The sequence below is a fragment of the Jaculus jaculus genome, chromosome 8, assembly GCF_020740685.1.
Source record: "Jaculus jaculus isolate mJacJac1 chromosome 8, mJacJac1.mat.Y.cur, whole genome shotgun sequence".
In the NCBI taxonomy this organism is placed as follows: Eukaryota; Metazoa; Chordata; class Mammalia; order Rodentia; family Dipodidae; genus Jaculus; species Jaculus jaculus.
The window spans coordinates 141,963,981-141,987,726 of record NC_059109.1 but is presented as its reverse complement, the minus strand read 5'-3'; the positions used below and the strand labels follow the sequence as shown (position 1 = coordinate 141,987,726).

The window sequence follows — 23,746 nt, the reverse complement described above, 5'->3', positions numbered from 1 at the left end:
TGCACATAAGTCCTGCAGACCCCAAAACATAAATAAAACTTTAAAGCATGTTCAGTCAAGTCAGTGCTCATTATTTAGCAAATAAATGGAATATTTCAAGCATGTAAAGAAAACAGAATTTTTATATTTTGAGCAAAATCTCAGCCCCAGAATTGGTAATATCATGGAGTCAGTTTTCTTAACATACATTTACTCAGACAAACAGAGAACAACTGTGTCTTCCGATTATGGTTTCCACCAGGTGAACTAAGGCAAGGGATGAGGATTATTATTAAGGACTGTAAGTTTAGGCTACTCTTGGAAAGCTTCCCTGATAAATGATTATTTTTCTTTTAAAAATTATTGATTTAAAGCAACTAATAGTTTTTTTTTTATAAAAGGAAGTATTTATTTATTTATTTGAGAGCAACAGACACAGAGAGAAAGACAGATAGAGGGAGAGAGAGAGAATGGGCGCGCCAGGGCTTCCAGCCACTGCAAACGAACTCCAGACGCGTGTGCCCCCTTGTGCATCTGGCTAACGTGGGACCTGAGGAACTGAGCCTCGAACCGGGGTCCATAGGTTTCACAGGCGAGCGCTTAACCGCTAAGCCATCTCTCCAGCACAACTAATAGTTTTTCAAAGCATAGTACAAAGATGTTAATTTAATTTATAGGCCTAAATATTGAACCTTGATACTAAATCAATCATTAATTCATTCACTCTAATAATATATTACTATTAATATTATTGAAGAGCTCATAGCAGAGAGAAACATAAATGATATTATTTTAGAAAGAGGTAATAGAAATATCTCAAAAGAAGGCATGAGACTAATGGCCAAAAAATAAATAATAGTTGTGGTGGTTTGATTCAGGTGTCCCCCATAAACTTAGGTGTTGTGAATGCTAGCTCCCCAGCTGATGGATATTTGGGAATTAATGCCTCCTGGAGGGAGTGTATTGTTGGGGGTGGGCTTATGGGCTTTATAGCCAGTTTCCCCATGCCAGTGTTTGGCACACCCTCCTGTTGCTGTGGTCCGCCTTCTGTTGGCCAGGGGGTGATGTCCACCCTCTGCTTATGCCATCGTTTTCCCCTGCCATTGTGGAGCTTCCCCATGATCCTGTAAGCCAAAATAAATCTCTTTTTCCCACAAGCTGCTCTTGGTTGGGTGATTTCTACCAGCAATATGAACCGGACTGCAACAATAGTGATAAAAGTTAATAATAATTAAAAAATTAACATCAAAATCATGATGAGATAGTTCCTCTCTGAAGATATAATGGCTAATATCAAAAAGGAAAAACATGACAAGTGTTGATAAAGAATGTGGAAAAAAAGAATACTTCATGTAATCCACATTGTTATGGACACAGAGTAGAATCACCCTTACAGAACCCAGTGTGGAAGTTTTCCAACAAGTGAAAATTAGAACCACCTTCTTATCCAGCAACCACATTATTGCAAAAGAAATGGCATAATCTTGATGAAAACTGGTGTGCACTCACATTTTCGTTGTAGTAATATTTACAGTAGCAATGATACAGACTCAATATACCCATCAACAGATGAATGAGAAAAGGAAAAGTGATATGATAGCACAATGAAATATTTTTCATCGTAAAAACAATTTCTAAAATTTGAGACAATATTAATGAAATTATAGAACTGCATATTAATTAAAATAAAGCAGATATAAAAAAGGCTGTGTTCTCAAACATAAAACACTTTAAAAGTTAGTGTTCATGAAACAAAGAATAGAATATTGGTTATCAGAGGGTGGAGAGTGAATGAGGAAAGAGATGAGATTGATAGGAAAAATTTTACTGTTCTATTACATAAAAGAGTGGCTACAACAAATAAGGATATGATGAACAGTTAGAAGAGGGGGTTCTGAATACTCTAAGCATGAGAAATAATAAGTGTTTATGACAGATATGCTGACTACATATATACTTATTTATATATATGTACATACATACATATATACATACATACATGCATACATATATATACATCCATCAAAACTACAACACAGGTACTTAACCTTATTACAGATTACTTATAAATAAAATTTTAAGGCAGAACCCCCATAGCCAAAACAATTTATCCTCTCACTGAAGAAGTTGAAAATACTCATCAAAACTGAAAATGCCTTATGTGAGATGAAATGAGGTAAGAAGACACATGAGTAACCAAGGGTCAAAGCACAGGCCAGAAAGTAGAATGGCTGTTGAACAAAGGGAGCTGAAGATTGAAGAGTCAATGAGGAACTAGAAATAACTAGAAAAGGACCAGTGTCATCTGTGTGGCCTTAGTTCAGGTGACTTCACTCCACATGAATAGTAAAGATAACATCTTCACCTTGGACTTTTTCGCCTCTACAGAAGCAACCAATTTCTTCTTTTGGGTGTGTTTTCCTTTTCTTCTCTTTCTTCCCTTCCCTACCTCAGGGTTTGCAGTATAGGTCAGGCTTATCTCATTAGTACTGTGTAGCTCAAGATAGCCAGAAAAATATGATGCTCATTCCTTAGACTCCTAGGTGCTGGGATTCCAGGTGTGTGACACTACAGCTGGCAACACATTATTTACTAATACTTAAGCATCAGCTATTACATAAAATTGCTGACTTCTGTGCTTGTTTGCTTCACAGAGTTTTCAAAAGTATGAACACATTATGTCTTTCAATCTTCACAGCAGCCATGAGGTAGGCAGTCAGGCATTATGGTTCCAAGACTGAGGACAGGATCATAACTGGTGGAGCTGGTAACAGAACCCATGTACTGCAGTTCCCAGGCCAGTGCTCCTTCTACTCTGAGAATCAGAGTTCATGGTGGTAAGCAAAACAGCCTTTATACTTAGAACAGATGGCTGTCCTCTGGTCCTGCAAACACAGGCAATTTAGAGTACAGACCTCATCCTGAACCTGAGCCTAGGTTGGCATTAGCATGAGAGCACAAAGAGGACAGAACAAGGGGATATTTAACAAGGGTTTGTACTTGTTTTCTTGATTTGCGCTAGATCAGGTTTGGTGTTATAACTATAAAGCAGCAAAGTTCAGGACGAGCAAAAACATTCAAAGGACCTTCTCATCTAACAATTTGTTAATTCCTTCACAAATCCTCTTGATGTTAGGCCTACAGTCTCCACCTAGACTATAGAGGGTAGTGAGGAACTCCACATCAGCAAAGTGTTTGAAGGCATGGGCGATGCGCCCATGGGTCCTGGGTGTCAAGTGTCCTGCAATAGTTCATGTACCAGGTCCTTGCACTCAAGCAGAAGCTTAGAGAGCACATTCCTGTCAAAGAAATATTCCACTTCATGGAAGTTGACCACAATAACAACCTCCTCTTGGCTGAACTGGTTGTTCCGATAGAGGATCCCGATTTTGATTGCTACTTTGATTAAGTCTTTCATGATCTTATGGGCCTCCTTCTTGCTATGGGTGTGCTCCTTTGTGACTTGGTAGAGCTCATCAAGGATCTCACTGCTGGTGTCATCAATCAACATATTAGCCACAGTTTTGCTGGCTATTTTGCTCAAAATCGTTTTCTGGGCTTGAAGAGCAAGATTTTTTTGAACTAAATACATCAGGATCTAAGGCAAGGAAAGAAAGAAACATTATAAGAATATAAGAACTATTACATTTCTGCAGTTAAAACATACTAAGTTATCTTTAGGTTCTTGGAGCAAAAAGTCATGTCTATATCCCATAATACCCTAACTAAACTCCACCCTTACTCTGCCTCTGCTTATCAAGTACTGGGATTACAGGTATGCACCACCACATCCAGTTCACCAATATTATGGATGGCATAAAGAATGACATTGTGTGGGGAATATATATACTAACTTCCCTTTCCCATGCTGTGCCTGTTCACCCTGAGAACCTTCTAAACTGGACTCATGTTGATACAGTATTTTTTATCCCATATAGGCAAAATCTTAGCATTTTACCTACTGCACACCTAAGGCTCTTCTGATGTGATTAGCTCATAGAGGGTCGATATCACTATAGAAATGATTCTGTGTGGCCAGTGTGGTGGTGCACACCTTTAATCTCAGCACTCAGGAGGCACAGATAGGAGGATCACCGTGAATTTGAGGCCACGCTGAGACTGCATAGTGAATTCCAGGTCAGCCAGGGCTAGAGCAAGACCCTACCTCAAAAAAAAAAAAAAAAAAAAAAGAGGAAGAAGAGGTTGGGACGGGAAAGAGAAGGAAGAGTAAATCAACTAATAGATTACTGGAGGTAGAATGGCCTAAGTGAGATAAGGGGAAGAGACCGAGTATAAGAAGGGTAAGGAGAAGGTTAAACAAAATTTAAGATGTAACAAATAAGCCATATGGAAACCTACTTTTTTCTGGATAATGGTGTGCCCAGAGCTATAGAATGTTACTAGAAAAATTTCAGTGCCAGGAATTGGATACATTCCAGTGAGTTGTTGGCCAGAGAGGTCTCTAATACCCCTAAAACAAGAGCCAAGGCTCTTGGTTTCCCACCAGAAATAGATGGTAAGACCCTACTGCTGAACACTCCACATGCTTATATTACAAGGTCACACTTGTGCTGAGAAATCATGCTGGAGCCTAGCTGAACCCCCCACCCCCCTGCAGACCACTGACAGAAAGCTAGAAAAACTTATGGTGCATGCAGTCCTATGGGAGACAGAAGTCAGCAGTGCTAATTAACAACAGTGGCTGTATGAAATATGAGGGAGCAGGGCGCAGAGGTTGTGTTTCTCTGGGAATAAGAGAACTCCAGACAGTATCCTTGAATTGGCTGGAGGAGAAGGGCCTCCCTGAGCGCCAAGCCTGCTGATGGAGCAGGAGAGCCTGCCTCACATATCAAACATTCAGAGATTTGAAAATTGTCAGGAACGTCTGAGTCCACTTCTGTGGACTGCTCACTTATCCTTGTCACTGGTGATGATTAGGTGCCACCTCTCCTGAAACATGCGGGGGTGCTGGTCCAGGTGTCTTGAGAGAGAGCCTGACAACTGTAGGACTTGTCAGGAGCGCTGTTTCTTTTCCACCAAATGACAGAGGCCACAGGGCTCTTGCTTGGGGGTTGAACGCCACTCCCATAGGTTCTTTAATTCCTTCTTGACTTGTCTTGAATAGGAGTTGACTTGCTTACCTCCTTCCAGAATAAAATAGCGAAGTACACGTGATGGGAGCTGGCCAAGGAAGCCCACTCTATTCAGAAACCTGTGTTGAGCACATTTTCACACGCCACCCCCTCCCCCATGCAAGGGGGGATTTTTACTTATTTAACTATGAGAGAGAAAGTGAGAGGTCGAGAAGATAAAGGAACAGATACAGGGAATAGGCACATCAGGGGTCCCAGCACGCATAAGCACACCCTAGCTTCTTGGGCTTGGGTGTGCCCTGTCCTGGTGGCTTGAATGGGGGTCCTTTGGTTTCAGAGTCAAAGTCTCTACCCGCCAAGCCATTTCCCGGTTCCCAAGCCTCCCATGGCTGCGTTCCTTTGCCCTTACTTTCTCCAGCTAGGCTTGAATTCTAGTAGCCAGTGACCTGCGATTCAGGATATAGCCAAACTGTGGCGGTCTTGTCATGTTCATCCTCTTACTGGTCCAGGTGTCTTGAGAGAGAGCCTGACAACTGCAGGACTTTGAGGAGCACTGTTTCCTTTCCAACAAATGACAGAGTCCAAAAGGGCTCTTGCTTGTGCTTTGAAGGCCACTCCCACAGGCTCTGCAATTCCTTCTTGACCTGTCTTGAATAGTAATTGATTTGCTTACCTTCTATCAGAATAAAACTGTGAAGTACACATGACAGGTGCCGGCCAAGGAGGCCTTCTCTCTTCACAAACCTGTGTTGAGCACGTTTCCACCTCCCCCCCCCCCGCCAGCCCCCACGCAAGGGGGGAAAAAAGTATTTGACTTATTTAACTATGAGAGAGAAAGTGAGAGATTGACAAGAGAAAAGGACCCGTTTGGGAAATGGGCCCACCAAGTGACTTAGAACACATGAGCGCCCCCTTGTGTCTCAGGCTTGCCTGCGTCCTGGAGGTTCGAACCGGGGTCGTTCGTCAGAGTCAAAAGCTCTAACCACTAAGCCATTTCCCACTTCCCGCCAGGCCCGTGGCCGATGTCCTTTGCCCTTGCTTGCTCCAGCGAGGCTTGCATTCTAGTACCAGGTGAGCTGGGATTCAGGATGGAGCCACAGGGTGGCTGCCTTGTCAAGTTCATCCTCTCATCTCTGCTGGCAGTAAGGGTGCCTGCCCCGACTTCAAGGCCCCCCCCCCACCCCGTCCGTGTTGATGATACTCAGCTGCTCTGATCATTGAAAATCGGAGATTCAATGAAAACTTTGCAAGATGGGTCAAAGGTTACAAACAGGCCTGAATGTTTGTCCTTCGACAGGGATAGCCTAGAGAGAAATATGTGCGGTACGTGACTTCCATTTGACCCAAAGACATTGCTATCGTTTTCTGGCAAGTAAAGATATCATTCCAGTGCCAAAGACAGGAACCTGTTTGGAAAACTGGAGATGCTGGTGTGCAGTGTCCTCTGCAATGTCACCATCAAGCATAGCCATGCCTGCTCTTTTTCTTCCACATCCCATGGGAACTTCTCATGATTGTGAGGAGCATGGAAGGCCACAACAGATTGTCACTGTGTTCACAGTGGACTGTGTGTTACGTACTTACCGTCTTTCCCTTCATATGTGTGAGCGTGACTCAATGAACGCGGGCACGTCCGTGATCATCTAGTACTTACCCTTCTGCTCCTTCATTCCACCTGCTTCCATTGTCAGGTCAGGATGGTCCTCCAGAGCCTGCGAGTGGGCACCCAAAGCCTCCGAATACACGATTGGACCCCGACACACCTCATTCTTTCTGGAATGGGCTCCGCAATTTTTCCCTGGGCCTCAAAGGCATAAAGAATGTCGATACCTGCCTATGTGTTTGATGTCAGTCCTATTTTCGAGAGACTCCTGTGTGTCTACTGCCTCAAAAAGATGTCAGTCCTCCTGCCAGAAAGGGGCACAGGACTCCCTGGTAGGTTCTCACTTCACCTGGAAGCTCTGCATGTCCCATGCAGATGTGACCATTTGAGTCACATGTCTGTCAGGGGCCTCCTTTCCCTAGCACATGGAGAGCCCCTGCCTCTTCGTGGCCTTCTCTCTGGCCGAAAAGCTCCCAATTCTCTAACCTAGGGTGAGAGCAAAGGGAGGCAAAGGGAGTTCATGCCATCCTGAGATTGCACAGGGAATTCTAGGTCAGCCTGGACTATTGTGAGACCCTACCTCAAAAAAACAATAAAAAAAATCGTATAGCCAGTTACATAAATCAAGTTACAATATTGTATGCATTGTCATTTGCTACCTTGTGTCTATTTTAAAGGAAAAAATGACCACCAGGGAAACTCAAATTAAAACTTCTTTTAGATTACAGATCATTCCTGTCAGAATGGCTAGCATCAACAAAAGAAATAAGAATAAATGGTGGTGAAGATGTGAGAAAAAAATCTTTCTCCACTGTTGGTGCAATGTTATCTTGTATGGCCATTGTAGAAATCAGTGTGAAGTTTCTTTACACAGTTAAAAATGGATTTACCAGGGCTGGATAGATGGCTCACCATTTAAGGAGTTTACCTGCAAAGTCAAAGGACCCAAGTGAAATTCCTCAGGTCCCACCTAAGCTAGATGCACGGTGGGGGGAGGGGCTGCATCTGGGGTTCATTTGCAATGGCTAGAGGCACTGGCACACCCATTCTCTCTCCCTCTCTCTCTCTCTCTCTCTCTGTCTCTCTCTCTGTGTATGTATGTGTGTCTTTCTTTTTCAAATAAATAAACAAAATATATTTAAAAAATAGAGTTGAAGGTGGCGAGCGGGCATGCTGCCATGCAAGCAGGGAAGCTGGGCACAGCAGTTCTGTGAAAAAAGTCAACTAATGATGGGCAAAGGAGACCCTAAGAAGCCCAGAGGCAAAATGTCATCATATGCATTCTTTGTGCAAACCTGCCAGGAGGAACACAAGAAGAAGCATCCAGATGCTTCCATCAGCTTCTCAAAGTTCTGTAAGTACTGATCAAAGAGGTGGAAGACTATGTCTGCTAAAGAAAAAGGAAAGTTTGAAGCCATGGCCAAGGCGGACAAGGCTCATTATGAGAGAGAAATTAAAACCTATGTCCCTCCTAAAGGGGAAACAAAAAAGAAGTTCAAGGATCCCAATGCACCCAAGAGGCCTCCTTCGGCCTTCTTGTTCTGTTATGAATATTGCTCCAAAACCAAAGGAGAACATCCTGGCCTATCCATTGGTGATGTTGCAAAGAAACTGGGAGAGAGGTGGAACAACATTGCTGCTAATGACAAGCAGCCTTGCGAAAAGAAAGCTGCCGGGCTGAAGGAAAAGTATGAAAAGGACATAAGGACATTGCTGCCTACAGAGCTAAAGGAGAACCTAATGCAGAAAAAAAAAAAAAAAAAAGAAGGAGTTGTCAAGGCTGAAAAGAGCAAGAAAAAGAAGGAAGAGAAGGAACATGAGGAAGATGGAGAGGATGAGGAAGAGGAAGATGAAGAAGCTGAGGATGAAGAAGAAAATGATGATGAATAAGTTTCTCTAGCGCAGTTTTTTTCTTGTCTATAAAGCATTTAACCCCCCTGTACGCAACTCACTCCTTTTAAAGAAACAAAATTGAAATGGAAGGCTGTGTAAGATTTGTTTTTAAACTGTACAGTGTCTTTTTTTTTGTATACTTAACACACTACCGAATGTGTCTTTAGCTAGCCCTGTCCTGGTGGTATTTTCAATAGCCACTAATCTTGCATGGTACAATATGGGGGTTGTAAATTGGCATTGAAATTTTAAGCAGGTTCTTGTTGGTGCACAGCACAAATTAGTTATGTGTGGGGACAGTAGTTTTTTTTGTTTTTTTTTTCATCTTCAGTTGTCTCTGATGCAGCTTAAATGAAATAATTATTGTTCTGTTAAGTGAATACCACTCTGTTATTGCAAAAAACAACTGCAGCTGTTTTGTTGACATTCTGAATGCTTCTAAGTAAATGCATTTTTTTTTTATTAGTATAGTTGTCCTTTTCATAGGTCTGAGATTTTTCTTCTTGAGGGGAAGCTAGTATCTTGCTTTTGCCCATTTTGGGTCACTTGGATTATTGCAGTGTTTATCTTTTCATATAGTCAGGCTGAGTAAAGTGCTTTTGTCTACACATCCTGCATATCACGATAGGGATAATAAAATGTTTGAAAAAATTTTCACCCATAACTGAAACTCCAAAATCTTGATCAGTGGATGAGAGTTCACATAACCCACTAATGTTTACAACACGAAGAGTAACCAACTGTTTTCATAACATGGGATTATTAGAATCAAACAATTTGAAAGTCTGCCCTTGAAAGACTAATAGAAAAGTATGTTCTAATCTTTGAATGAGGACTCTGTATTCTTTAACTCCCATTACCATGTAATAGCAGTTATATTTTGAAGTTCCCACATGAAAGAAGACATGAGAATGTATCCCCAAAAGTGTGAGCTTAAAATACAAGACCGCCATATTAAACGTTTTGTTGACATTATTCCCAGGGAAGACTATGAAAGTGCTGGCTATACACTTTCCCGTTTATCTAAATATGGATTGCTCAGGAAATGAGGCTATTAGAAGTATTTTTAATTATTTAGGCCCTCTTTTAAACTTATGCCACATTTAAAATTAAAGTAGGATGTATTTTCCTATGTTATGATTTCCCCTTTAATAAATCAGATATGAGGAAGACAAATTTCACATCTTAGTGCCAGTTACCCAATTGACTTTATTTTATTTTATTTTTATTTTTATTTTTTTTAAATTTGAGAGCGACAGACACAGAGAGAAAGACAGATAGAGGGAGAGAGAGAGAATGGGCGCACCAGGGCTTCCAGTCTCTGCAAACGAACTCCAGACGCATGCGCCCCCTTGTGCATCTGGCTAACGTGGGATCTGGGGAACCGAGCCTCGAACCGGGGTCCTTAGGCTTCACAGGCAAGCGCTTAACTGCTAAGCCATCTCTCCAGCCCCCAATTGACTTTATTTTTCTTTCCAAAACCCAAACTCACTCATTTGAGTCATGTTTATCTCCTTAGCAGTTTAAGGAACAATTTGGCGAATTTTGTGGTTTTAAAATTATCGTTCTCTTAAAGTGCCAGTGTTAAAATAGCGTTCTTGTAATTTCACACACTTTTGTGATGGAGTGCTGTTTTGTTATATAATTTTGACTCGAATTCTTTCCATTTGCATTTGTTTATGTAATTTCAGGAGGAATACTGAACATCTGAGTCCTGGATGATACTAATAAACTAATAATTGCAGAGGTTTAAAAAAATAAAAATAAATAAAAAATAGATTTGCCTTATGACCCAGATATACTACTCCTAGCCATGTATCCTGGGGACTTTTATCGATACCTTAGAGATACTTGCTCAACAATGTTTATTGCTGCTCTATTCATAAGAGCTAGGAAATGGAACCAGCATAAATGTCCCTCAAGTAATAAATGGTTAATGAAGATGTGTAATATTTATGTAGTAGAATTATATAGTCAGTGGTAAAGAAAAATGAGATTATGAAATTTGTAGGGAAATGGATGGATCTGGAAAGGATTATACTTAGTGAGGTAACCCAGGTCTAGAAAGCCAAGTGCTACATGATCTCTCTCATATTTGGATCCTAGCTAGAAATGTTTGGACTTTTATGTGAGTTGGAGTAAAACTTAGTAGCAGTGGTCAGTAAGGTAGAATAGGGCTATAAGAGAGGAAGGAGAGGGGAAAATTTAAGAGAATGGTACTGCAGATATTAGATGAACAGATTACTGGGAGTGCAATGGCCTAAGTAAGGTCATGGGAAGGGTGGGGAGAGGGCTTATCAAAATTCAAGATGTTGTGAATAAGCAATATGGAAGCCTATTCTTTTGGGTAACAGCACACCCAGAAGCCATAGTCTGTTATTAGAAAAATTTCAGTGCCAGGGTGGAATGCCTTCCAGTGTGCTGTTGGACAATGAGGTCCCTGAGGCATCCAAAACATTGCAGGCCATTGACAATGCTATTGGTTTCCCATCAGAAATAGATGGCAAGGCCCTATTTCTGAAGACTCCACATGCCAGGGCTGCAAGGTCACTGAGAAATCAAGCAGGAGCCGAGCTGAAAACCTCCTCCCTATAGAAGAACTGAAAGAAAGCTGGAAAAAGCTGCAATGCATGTAGCACCATGGGAAACAGAAGTCATCAGTGGTGAAAACAGTGGGCACTGCAAGCGTCAAGTTTGGCCAGGCAGGTCAACTGACTGCACAGGTGCAATAGTGGCATGTCTGTTATGGGGAAAACCAACTGCTCTCTAATTGGACTAGAGGCATGCTCCACAGGAGGGAATACATGCCTGATACTGAAAACCTAATCAAAAGCTTATGTGGGTGAGGTTATGAGCCCAAGGAATATAATGCCTGAGTAAATGCAGATATTATGCTCACAAAACTGCCCTGTTAGCACTTTACTTAATGTTCATACCCATATACTAATGCTACTTTCACTTTGGGTTGGAGAAGCTTCCCTTTTCAGATGGTGGTGACCAATGGGATGACCCAACAGTCACCATAGCAGTGACATAGGAGTATTTAGCACTGAAATAGCTCTACCATATCTTCCAAGGTTCAGGATCCACTGAGGAAGAGGTGCCAGAAATAATGTATGAGCCAAAGGAAGGGTAGGACTGCTTACAATGCACTGGTTCAGATAGAAATTGGCCACAATATCCATGACCTCAAAGTGACTGGTAGTGCCTTCATAAGACCCTCATAATAGGAGGAAAGGATGACATTAAAATAAAAGAAAGACTACTGGAGAGAGGGAGGAGATATGATGAAGAATGGATTTGTAAATTGGAAAGTGTTGGGGGGGTAATTAACATGGTTTATTACCTGTAATTATGGAAGCTGTCAATAAAAATTTTAATAATGGGGTCAACTGGGCTGATGACATGGCTCAACAGATAACACTCTTGCCTGCAAAGCCTAATGACCTCGGTTTCATTCCCCAGTATCCACATAAAGTCAGATGCACAAAGAGGCACATGCATCTGGAGTTTGTTTGCAGCACCTAGAGGCCATAGCATGCCAATTCTCTCTCACACACACTCTCTCCTCTGCCTCCTAGTTTCACTGAAAAGGGAAAGAAAACATAAGAAAAATACCACCATGTTCCACATCTCTATGGAGAATTTCAATCAGTTACACACACATAAAGAGAAGAGAGGTAGGGAGGGAAGTAAAATAAAAGAGAAAAGGTCTCTACAACTGTACAGAGTGCTACATTTTCTCCGTGAAGTAGAAATCCAGAGCAAGGCACTCAAAGGTTTATGTGGCGCTTTCTTTTCTTTTCTTTTTTTAATTTTTATTAGCATTTTCCATGATTATAAAAAAAAAAATCCCATGTTAATTCCCCCCACCACCACCACACTTTCTCCTTTGTTATGTGGCACTTTCACACCTGGACTACATCTTCACCCATACTTGGCATGTGGCTCCAGGTAGCATTATTGTCATGAAATGGAGGCAAAAACCCCAGGCATCCTCTGCACCTTCCAGGGAGAAAAAAGTTGATGCAACAGCTTAGTAAATCTGTTTAGAAACTTTCCAATAATCTCCACCAAAAAACTTCCACTAACACCTCAGCAGAACTCAGTCACATGCATGTCCCTAGTGTAGAGGAAACTAGAGCCAGGTGCCATCATACTGAAAAAGAAAAGATCAGAGCTCTGATACTGAGGAAATAAGAGAGCTACTGATATAGATCAGTGCTACAGAACCTTAGGTTCAAACACCAATACAGATAAGTAAATGGCTAAATGCTGGGGATATACACTAGGCTGAATCTGTTACTGCAGGCCTGGAATCCCATCTACTAGGCTGATGAGGAAGATGGCAAATTCAAGGCTAGCCTGAGCACGTTACCAAAAAAAAAAAAAAAAAAAAAAAAAGGGCTGGAGAGATGGCTTAGTGGTTAAGCGCTGGCCTGTGAAGCCTAAGAACCCCGGTTCAAGGCTTGGTTCCTCAGGACTCACGTTAGCTAGATGCACAAGGGGGCGCATGCATCTGGAGTTCATTTGCAGTGGCTGGAGGCCCTGGTGTGCCCATTCTCTCTCTCTCTATCTGCCTCTTTCTCTCTTTGCTCTCAAATAAATAAACAAAAAAATTTTTAAAAAGAAAGAAAGAAAGAGGAAAAGGGGGAATAATAATCACTTTTATTTCAGCTGCCTACAGATATGTGGAATGCATTTGAAAAGCTCCAGGATACAGAGTGGTTTTCACATTGACCAGATCATGTCCAACATGATGCAGAACAGGGAACATGTGGCTGATGATCTGAGAAGGGCCAGGTTCAAGTATCCTAGAGGACTGAAAATTCACATCTCAAAGAAGTCAGGATTTGCCATGGTGAACCAAGATGCACTAGAAGACAAGGTGGCTGAGGAGCAGCTCCTACTGATGGCTGTGAGTTCAAGCTCCCCAGTCCAGGGCCCTGGACTCCCAAGGGCTTCCACTGTGCTGACACCTTCCATCATGATCACTAAATACTTTAACAACCTATTCCAAAAAAAACCAGATACCTAAATACATAAAGAGAGTTTGCTAATGGTCTAAATTCACACCACTGGCCGGACATGTTTGTGAACACCTATAATTCCAGCATGCACGAGGATGAGCTGACAGAAGAGGATTGTTATGTGTTCAAAGCCAGCCTAGAACACACAGTAAAATCCTGCCTCAAATAATAATTGAAAAAATAGTTGGGCATGGTGGTTATATGCATTTAATCCCAGCACTTGGGAGGCAGGGGTAGGAGGATCATTGTGAGTTTGAAGCCACCCTAAGACTACATAGTAAATTCCAAGTCAGCCTGAGCTAGAATAAAACCCTACCTCGAAAAACCAAATAATAACAACAACAACAATAATAATAAATATATATATATATAGAGAGAGAAATAATAAATAAATACCTCTATTAACTAAGTCATCATTTGCGTGATACTATCTGCCAATATAAACCTGCCATTTATTAAGTTTTAATTCTTTTTTCCTTACTTGTAGTGCTGGCAAAATAAAAAAAGAAAGAAAGACAGAAAAAAATATACTATTGACAGACATGGTGGCACATGCCTTTAATCCCAGCACTCTGGAGGCAGAGGTAGGAGGAAGACCTCTGAGTTTGAGGCCACCATGAGACTAAATAGTGAATTCCAGGTCAGCCTAAGCTAGAGCAAGACAGTACCTCAAAAAACTAGAAAAAAATAAAATAAAAAATAAGGTTGACTCTTGGGATATAGCTCTATGGTAGAGAACTTGAGTAGCACATATATAGTGGTGTATTCTATCATCAGCCCAAAATAGAGTGAAGTTGGATATATTAAATGATGGAATACGTGCTTAGAAAAACATTACAAAATGGTTTGTTTTCTTTTCTGCTTTATGTACTGTATTAATCCCATGGTTTTACAAATACATTCAGGTCATCTAATAGCATCTCAGTGACTCTTAACTATTTAGTCCTCTATTTCACAAATGGGGAAACTCCATTAGAAATACAGTTCTTGGGAGGTAATATGATGGAGAACGGAATTTCAAAGGGGAAAGGGGGGGAGGGAGGGAATTACCATGGGATATTTTTTTATAATCATGGAAAATGATAATAAAAATTTTTAAAAATACAGTTCTCTTGGGTAAATCCAATTTTCTAACTAAGTTTTGCTTTAGACTCACTAGAGAAAAACAAAATGAATGATCGTGTTTTATATTTTCTTTCTTTTTTATCTTTGTTTTCTTTTTAATTTTTATTAGCTTTTTCCATGGTTATAAAAAAAATATCCCATGGTAATTCCCTCCCTCCCCCCCCTTTCCCCTTTGAAATTCCATTCTTCATCATATTACCTCACCATCACAATCATTGTACTTACACATATACAATATCAACCTATTAAGTACCCTCCTCCCTTCCTGTCTCTTCCCTTTATGTCTCCTTTTTAACTTACTGGCCTCTGCTATTAAGTATTTTCATTCTCACGCAGAAGCCCAATCATCTGTAGCTAGGATCCACATATGAGAGAGGACATATGGCACTTGGCTTTCTGGGCCTGGGTTTCCTCACTTAGTATAATCCTTTCCAGGTCCATCCATTTTTCTGCAAATTTCATAACTTCATTTTTCTTTACCGCTAAGTAGAACTCCATTGTATAAATGTGCCACATCTTCATTATCCACTCATCTGTTGAGGGACATCTAGGCTGGTTCCATTTCCCAGCTCTTATAAATTGAGCAGCAATAAACATGGTTGAGCATGTACTTCTAAGGAAATGAGATGATTCCTTCGGATATATGCCTAGGAGTGCTATAGCTGGGTCATATGGTAGATCAATCTTTAGCTGTTTTAGGAACCTCCACACTGATTTCCACAATGGCTGGACCAGATTGCATTCCCATGAGCAGTGTAGAAGGGTTCCTCCTTTTCCACATCCCCGCCAACATTTATGATCATGTGTTTTCATGCTGGTGGCCAATCTGACAGGAGTGAGATGGAATCTCAATGTAGTTTTAATCTGCATTTCCCTGATGGCTAGTGACATAGAACATTTTTTTAGATGCTTATATGCCATTCGTATTTCTTCTTTTGAGAATGCTCTATGTAGCTCCATAGCCAATTTTTGATTGGCTTGTTTGATTCCTTATTATTTAACTTTTTGAGTTCTTTATATATCCTAGATATTAATCCTCTATCAGATATATAGCTGGCGAAGATTTTTTCCCATTCTGTAGGTTGCCTCTTTGCTTTTTTCACTGTGTCCTTTGCAGTGCAAAATCTTTGTAATTTCATGAGGTCCCAGTGATTAATTTGTGGTTTTATTGCCTGAGCAATTGGGGTTGTATTCAGAAAGTCTTTGCCAAGACCAATATGTTGAAGGGTTTCCCCTACTTTTTCCTCTAGCAGTTTCAGAGTTTCGGGTCTGATGTTAAGGTCTTTAATCCATTTGGACTTAATTCTTGTGCATGGCGAGAGAGAAGAATCTATTTTCATCCTTCTGCAGATATATATCCAGTTTTCCCAACACCATTTGCTGAAGAGGCTGTCTTTTCTCCAATGGGTATTTTGGGCATTTTTATCAAATATCAGGTGGCTATAGCTACTTGGGCTTACATCTGGGTCCTCTATTCTTTTTTTTTTTTTACAGTATAAGAAAATGTATTTTCCTAAGATATTCATGATGGACCAGTAATGCATTTAAATACAATGCTTTAAAACATTACGCACAAAGAGCTTACAGATCACATTTAACAATAAAACATCTAGTTGCTTAATACATGTTTTTGAGATTACAATTTAATTTTCAAAACCAAACAAATAAGTATTAAATATATCACTTTATAGCAAAGGACATTTAAGTGGATTGCACAAGCAGCAGGCAGACTTGTGTTATAAGAGGAGAAAGAAGACAATTATAATTAAGCCCAGAACTTAAAAGACAGTATTCAGACAGTTCTGCTTAACTGAGGCCTAATTTTATAAAGAGCCAGGTCACTAAGTACTAGATTTTTATAAAAATAGAATTACCTGTATCAGCTGGTACCCCCTGCTTTGATCATTTGTGATCAATATCTAGTAATTTCCCAAACCATTAATGTAGCTTTCATATGCTGTGTGTGTTACATTTTCTTATAAATAAAACTGAGGCCCTGTAACACTCAAACATGTCAAGGTAAAACTTGGCCCTAGAGCTTTATCCATGGATGTAGCGAGTAGTTAGTGAGAACCTGCCTTCCCCTCGCCTCCAGAGCGCACTACTGAAAATGCAGCTGCTCAAGCCCCCGGCTCTGAGTCATGAGCCTTTAATTCATCCTTCAAGACAGCAGAGATCAAGGTTTTCTCTGTATGGACAAATCTTTCTTCGGACCTTCATCAAGGGTATTTCTGAAGTGTTTACAGTTATATAATATAGCCCCAGGCTGGAGAGATGGCTTAGTGGTTAAGCACTGGCCTGTGAAGCCTAAGGACCCCGGTTCGAGGCTCGCTTCCCCAGGTCCCACGTTCGCCAGACGCACAAGGGGGCGCACACAACTGGAGTTCGTCTGCAGAGGCTGGAAGCCCTGGCGCGCCCATTCTCTCTCTCTCCCTCTATATGTCTTTCTCTGTCTGTCGCTCTCAAATAAATAAATAAATAAATAAATAAATAAATAAATAAATAAAATAATAATAATAATATAGCCTCCTCTCTGTCATCTGGTACTTAAGTCTATGTCATGTATTTTGTCTTCCCTTTCGCTTTTCTACAACCTATTCTTTTAGGTTTGTCCAGCCCATGGAATTTTCCTGCAGCTCGGTGCTGTTCCTTGTCACTGCTGTCCTTTGCTTTCTTGTCTCAGTCAGGCCATCGGGGCTTTCCCATCTTCCCTCCCAGGCTTCTTATCCACAAGATGACTAGTAGTGACACTGCCTTAATGGCCAGGTCTTTAGCGAGTTCTGCTCATCAGCACATCCAGTCAAGTGCTGCTTTGCTCAAAGCCACGCGTACACTTCAGGTCTCCTCTGCAACATTCTTTCTGAACGCTGTTCAAAAATATCCTCAAAAAATGGTTTCTTGAGGATTTCTGTCATGTAAGTTGGTATTAAAAGAATACATAACTCAACAAAAGATGTTTCTACTTTTCTCAATTCAATTATAAACACTGAATTTTGCAAGATCGCAGTTAAAATATTTATAGATACAATGGATAGATCTAAAAATTCACCTTTTGGCTTCATGATGAGAAATTAAAATTTATAGGATATATTAAGGTTGAAACTTAAAAAACAGATTTTTTTTCACTGAAATGTCTATTAACATCATCAGACTATAGAGTAATCAAACTACGAGTTTGCAAGTAAGATAATATCAAGTCAATTGTCATCCATGACCTATAATCCTTTTATATTTTAACTCAAATACAAGTGTGACAGTGAACTTTAACTTTCAAATTGTTCTAGCTAAGAATTATTTGCCAAGTCAGATAATCCATTTGCCACAAGTGAACTCTCAATTGTGATGAGGTAGCAACCATCAACTGTACCACCTTCTCTGGAGGTCGTGCCCTCCACCCATGAGGCTTCCCACTTCATATGAAAAGTATGAACAACAAGGGACAGAAGAGCCACCGTTCATTGTTTCTTTGATTCTTGTTATTTTCATAGTATCTTAAATACCTGATTTCAATTTTACAGCAACAACAAACATCAATATTTATTCTGGTCGGTAACTGTGCTCCAAGTTGCATGTATTAATGACTTCCAACACGATCTCTAGGAATAATTCGTAGTTCTGAACCGTGCTTTAGAAAAACATTTCCAGCAGTCTGAGCAGGATTTATTCCTATTCCATCATTGGTAATAATTGCACTTGTTGCTGCAGGAACTTTAAATTCTTCTGCTGCAAACTTTAAGACTGCTGTAAAAGGTGTACTTTCAGGAACACTGAGTACTTTGTAGGGCAGCCGCGGGTCCAACGTGAGCGTGATCTTAAAAGACACCTTCGACATGGTGGAGCCGCACCGACGCCCCGCAGGCCGGTCTGGACTGGGTCCTCTATTCTGTTCCACTGATCTACATGTCTGTTTTTGTGCCAGCACCATGCTGTTTTTGTTACTATGGCTCTGTAGTATAGGTTAAAATCAGGTATGGTGATACCACCAGCCTTATTTTTGTTGCTCAGTATTATTTTAGATATTCGAGGTTTGTTGTGATTCCAAATGAATTTTTGGATTGTTTTTTTCTATTTCCATGAAGAATGCCTTTGGAATTTTGATAGGGATTGCATTAAATGTTTAGATTGCTTTTGGTAAGATTGCCATTTTCACAATATTGATTCTTCCCATCCAGGAACAAGGGATGTTTCTCCACTTTCTAGTGTCTTCTGCAATTTCTCGCTTGAATGTTTTAAAGTTTTCATGGTAGAGATCTTTTGCTTCCTTGGTTAGGTTTATTCCAAGGTACTTTATTTTTTTATTTTTTATTTTTTTTGATGCAATTGTGAATGGGAGTGATTCTCTGATTTCATCCTCTGTTTGTTGTTAGCATATATGAAGGCTACTGATTTCTGTGTATTTATTTTGTATCCTGCTACATGGCTGTAGGTTTTGATCAGCTCTAACAGTTAACTAGTAGAGTCTTTAGGGTCCTTTATGTATAGAATCATGTCATCTGCAAGTAATGATAACTTGATCTCTTCATTTCCAATTTGTATCCCTTTTATGTGTGTCTCTTGCCTTATTGCTATGGCTAAGACTTCCAAAACTATATTAAATAAAAGTGGGGACAGTGAACACCCTTGTCTTGTTCCTGATTTTAGCGGAAAAGCTTCCAGTTTTTCCCCATTTCGTAATATGTTGGCTGTAGGCTTGTCATAAATAGCTTTTATTATATTGAGATATGTTCCTTCTATTCCCAGTCTCTGTAAGACTTTTATCATGAAGGGATGTTGGATTTTGTCAAACACTTTCTCTGCGTCTAATGAGATGATTATGTGATTTTTGTCCTTCAACCCATTTATAAAATGTATTACATTTATAGATTTGTGTATATTGAACCATCTCTGCATCTCTGGGATAAAGCCTACTTGGTCAGGGTGAATGATCTTTTTGATATATTCTTGTATTCTGTCTGCCAATATTTTGTTGAGAATTTTTGCATCTATGTTCATGAGGGAGATTGGTCTGTAATTTTCCTTTTCTGTTTTATCTTTGCCTGGTTTTGGTATCAGGGTGATGCTGGCTTCATAGAAGGAGTTTGGTAGAATTCTTTCTTTTTCTATTTCCTGGAAAAGCTTAAGAAGCAATGGTGTTAGCTCTTCCTTGAAGGTCTGGTAAAATTCAGCAGTGAATCCATCTGGGCCTGGGCTTTTTTTAGTTGGGAGATTATTGATAACTGTTCGGATCTCCATGTTTGTTATAGGTCTATTTAAGTGATTAATCTCATCTTGATTTAATTTAGGTAGGTCATATAAATCAAGGAAATCATCCATTTCTTTCAGATTTTCATACTTTGTGGAGTATATGCTTTTATAGTATGTACCTATGATTTTTTGAATTTCTCTGGAATTTGTTGTGATGTTATCTTTTCCATCTCTGATTTTATTAATTTGTGTCTCTTCTATCTTTCCTTTGGCCAGATTTGCTAAGGGTTTATCAATCTTGTTTATCCTTTCAAAGAACCAACTCTTTGTTTCATTAATTCTTTGGATTTTGTTTTTGTTTTGTTTCTATTTCATTAATTTCTGCCCTAATCTTTATTATGTCTTCCCATCTACTGATTTTTGGTTTGCCTTGTTCTTCTTTTTCCAAGGCTTTAAGGCGAAGCATTAGGTTGTTTACTTGTGACCTTTCTAATTTCTTTTTTGTTTTTATATATTTTTTGTTCATTTTTTATTTATTTGAGAGTGACAGACAGAGAGAAAGACAGATAGAGGGAGAGAGAGAGAATTGGCGAGCCAGGGCTTCCAGCCACTGCAAACGAACTCCAGACGCGTGTGCCCCCTTGTGCATCTGGCTAACATGGGACCTGGGGAACCGAGCCTCGAACCGGGGTCCTTAGGCTTCACAGGCAAGCGCTTAACTGCTAAGCCATCTCTCCAGCCCCTAATTTCTTTTTTTTTTTTAATTTTTATTAACATTTTCCATGATTATAAATTATATCCCATGGTAATTCTCTCCCTCCCCACCCCCACACTTTCCCATTTGAAATTCCATTCTCCATCATATTACCTCCCCATTACAATCATTGTAATTACATATATACAATATCAACCTATTAAGTATCCTTCTCCCTTCCTTTCTCTACCCTTTATGTCTCCTTTTTACCTTACTGGCCCTAATTTCTTAATATAGGCACTTAAGGCTATAAATTTACCTCTTAGAACTGCCTTCATTGTGTCCCATAGATTTTGGTATGTTGTGTTCTCATTATCATTTGACTCTATAAATTTTTTGATTTCCTTCTTGATTTCTTCATTGACCCATTCATCATTTAGTAGTGTATTGTTTAGTTTCCATGATTTTGTGTATGCTCTATAGCCTTTCTTGCTACTGATTTGTAGTTTAATTCCACTGTGGTCAGATAGAATGCAAGGAATTATTTCAATTTTCCTGAATTTGTTAAGATTTGCTCTGTGTCCTAATATATGGTCTATTTTAGAGAATGTTTCATGTGCTGCTGAAAAGAATGTATATTCTGCAGCTTTTGGATGAAATGTCCTGTATATATCTGTGAGGTCCATTCCTTCTAAGACCTCATTTAGTCCAGCTGCCTCTGTTTATTTTTCCCCGGGATGACCTGTCAATTGATGAGAGTGGGGTGTTAAAGTCACCCACTACCACTGTGTTTGGTGTTATCTGTGACTTTAGTTCTAATAGTGTTTGCTTGATGAATTTAGGAGCCCCCATATTAGGTGCATATATGTTTAGGATTGTAATGTCCTCCTGTTGGAATGTGCCCTTAATCAATATAAAGTGACCTTCCTTATCTTTCTTGACTAACGTTGGACTGAAGTCTACCTTGTCAGATATTAGGATAGCAACCCCTGCTTGTTTTTAGGCCCATTTGCTTAAAATACCGTTTTCCAACCTTTCACCCTAAGATAATGTCTATCCTTTGTAGAAAGGTGAGTTTCTTGGAGACAACAAATTGTAGGATCCTGCTTTTTAACCCAGTCCACAAACCTATGTCTTTTCGTTGGGGCACTGAGGTCATTGATATTAAGAGATGTTATTGAAAGGTGTGTATTTATGTTTGCCTTTTTTTTTTTTTTTTTTTTTTTGTGGTTCCGGTTCTACCTGTGCTCTCCTCTGTTAACTAGTATTTGAGTATTGCTTGTTTTTTTCTAGGTTCCTTATATGTGTGCTTTTCCTTTTCTTCAGCATGGAGGATTCTATCAAGTATTTTCTGTAGAGCTGGTTTTATCTTCAAATACTCCTTACTCTCTCTTAAATAAATAAATATTTTAAAAAAGATGACCAAGAGGCAAAATTCAATTGATTTCAGTATTTCAGCAATATAAGAATAACTGGAATGTAAAGTTTAAAAAAATTAATGCTACTCTCACTTTTGGTAGAGAATCTTCTCTTTTCAGATGGCAGTGACCTTGGGATGACTCAGAAGGCATCATGGTGCTGGAAAGAAGTGCTCAGTACTGCAATATCTCTATCACACCTTCCAAGGCTCAGGGTCTATTGCAGAAGAGGTGGCATAAAGAATGTAAGAGCCAAAGAGAGGGTAGGACTCCTTATAACATGCTCCCCCCAGATACAAAATGGCCTGGATATCCATGACTTCATAGTGCCTGACACTACCTACACAAGACCATCATAATAGGAACAAAAGATAATGACATCAAAATAAAAGGGAGACTGATGGACAGGGGATATGATGGAGAATGGAGTTTCAAAGGGGAAAGTGGGGAGAGGGAGGGCATACCATGGGATATTTATAATCATGGAAGTTGTTAATTTAAAAAATTGAGAAAAAATATATATAAATGGAGCTGGACAGATGGCTCAGTGGTTAAGGTGCTTACCTGAAAAGCATAAAAGCCTGGGTTTGATTCCCAGTACCCATATAAAGCTAGATGCATGGAGTGGTGCATACATCCAGAGTTGGTATGCAGCGGCAGGAGGATCTGGCACTCCCCCCCCTTCTCTTCTTGAAATAGTATATCATCTATCTATCTATCTATCTATCTATCTATCTATCTATCTATCTGGATGGAGAAAGAGTTTAGCAGTTATGGTGCTTGCCTGCAAAGCCAAAGGACCCAGATTCGATTACCCAGGGCCCATGTAAGCCAGATGCAATGCTCATTATAAAGCTACACTAACAAAGAAGGTGGCACTGGGGAAGGAATAGATGAGTGAAACAGAACAAAGCCCAATATAGACCCAGTATCCCCAAAGAGTAAACATAGCCAACTGATTTTGCCAAAGGGACACAGGCAATTCAATGCAAAAAAAGCCTGCTCCACAATGGCAACAGAACAATCATAGGGGGAGGGGAGGAACCTTACCTGATACAGGAAAAAAAGTAAACAGACATATACACTTATTTATTTGAGAGGCAGAAATAGGCAGGGAGAGAGAGGAGAGAAAGAATAGGCACACCAGGGCCTCCAGCCACCACAAAAAAAATTCAGATGCATGTGCCAGCTTGTGCATCTGGCTTACATGGGTCCTGGGGAACATGAGTCCTTTGGCTTTGCAGGCAAGCACCTGAACATCTAAGCCATCTCTCCAGCCCAGACACACACTTTTTGACTAACCCCAAAAGTCCCTCAAATTAGTCCATAAATTTAAGCTTTCAAGTAAAGTGTCCTTCTGAATAGGAAAATTCTAACATACACAAGAACGATGACCTAAGACTGGTACTCTACAAACAAGCCAAGGAGCAGGCCAGTAACATCCTCTCCAGCCCTTCCACAAGCCCTAATAACTCCTTCCAGACCTATGAATTTCAGAGTTGTGAGACAACAGATCACTGTAGTTATAGATTACCCAATTTGGTCATCACTTCCAGCCATTTAAGAGTGCTGGCTTCAGCTCTCAGCTTCTGGTGGCCACTGGAAAGATAAGGACAAGGAAGAGCAAGAGGCTGCCTCCCTAGAGCTGGTCAAAAGCTATGCCTTCCACCTCCTCCAGCTCTAACCCCCAAGCTCTGATCTTGATTCTTAGCACTGACCCTTGACCC

The 23,746-nt window shown here is 40.1% G+C and overlaps 1 protein-coding gene and 2 pseudogenes across 1 annotated transcript; 1 reads left to right on the top strand and 2 right to left on the bottom strand.

Moving 5' to 3' along the window:
• Nucleotides 1-3,056: 3,056 nt before the first annotated feature.
• Nucleotides 3,057-3,571, bottom strand: LOC101610872 (annotated as a pseudogene).
• Nucleotides 3,572-7,905: 4,334 nt separating this feature from the next.
• Nucleotides 7,906-8,565, top strand: LOC101605185 (annotated as a pseudogene).
• A 9,461-nt stretch (nucleotides 8,566-18,026) lies between these two features.
• On the bottom strand, nucleotides 18,027-18,579 carry LOC123462922 (ubiquitin-fold modifier 1-like). The gene has a single exon (XM_045157260.1). It carries the CDS (start codon nucleotides 18,553-18,555, stop codon nucleotides 18,298-18,300), a length of 258 nt encoding a protein of 85 aa, XP_045013195.1. The 5' UTR covers nucleotides 18,556-18,579; the 3' UTR covers nucleotides 18,027-18,297.
• Between the last annotated feature and the right edge of the window lie 5,167 nt (nucleotides 18,580-23,746).

Excerpts from the sequence above, each read along its gene's own strand:
- LOC123462922 (XM_045157260.1), bottom strand. The coding sequence starts at position 18,555 with ATGTCGAAGGTGTCTTTTAAGATCACGCTCACGTTGGACCCGCGGCTG.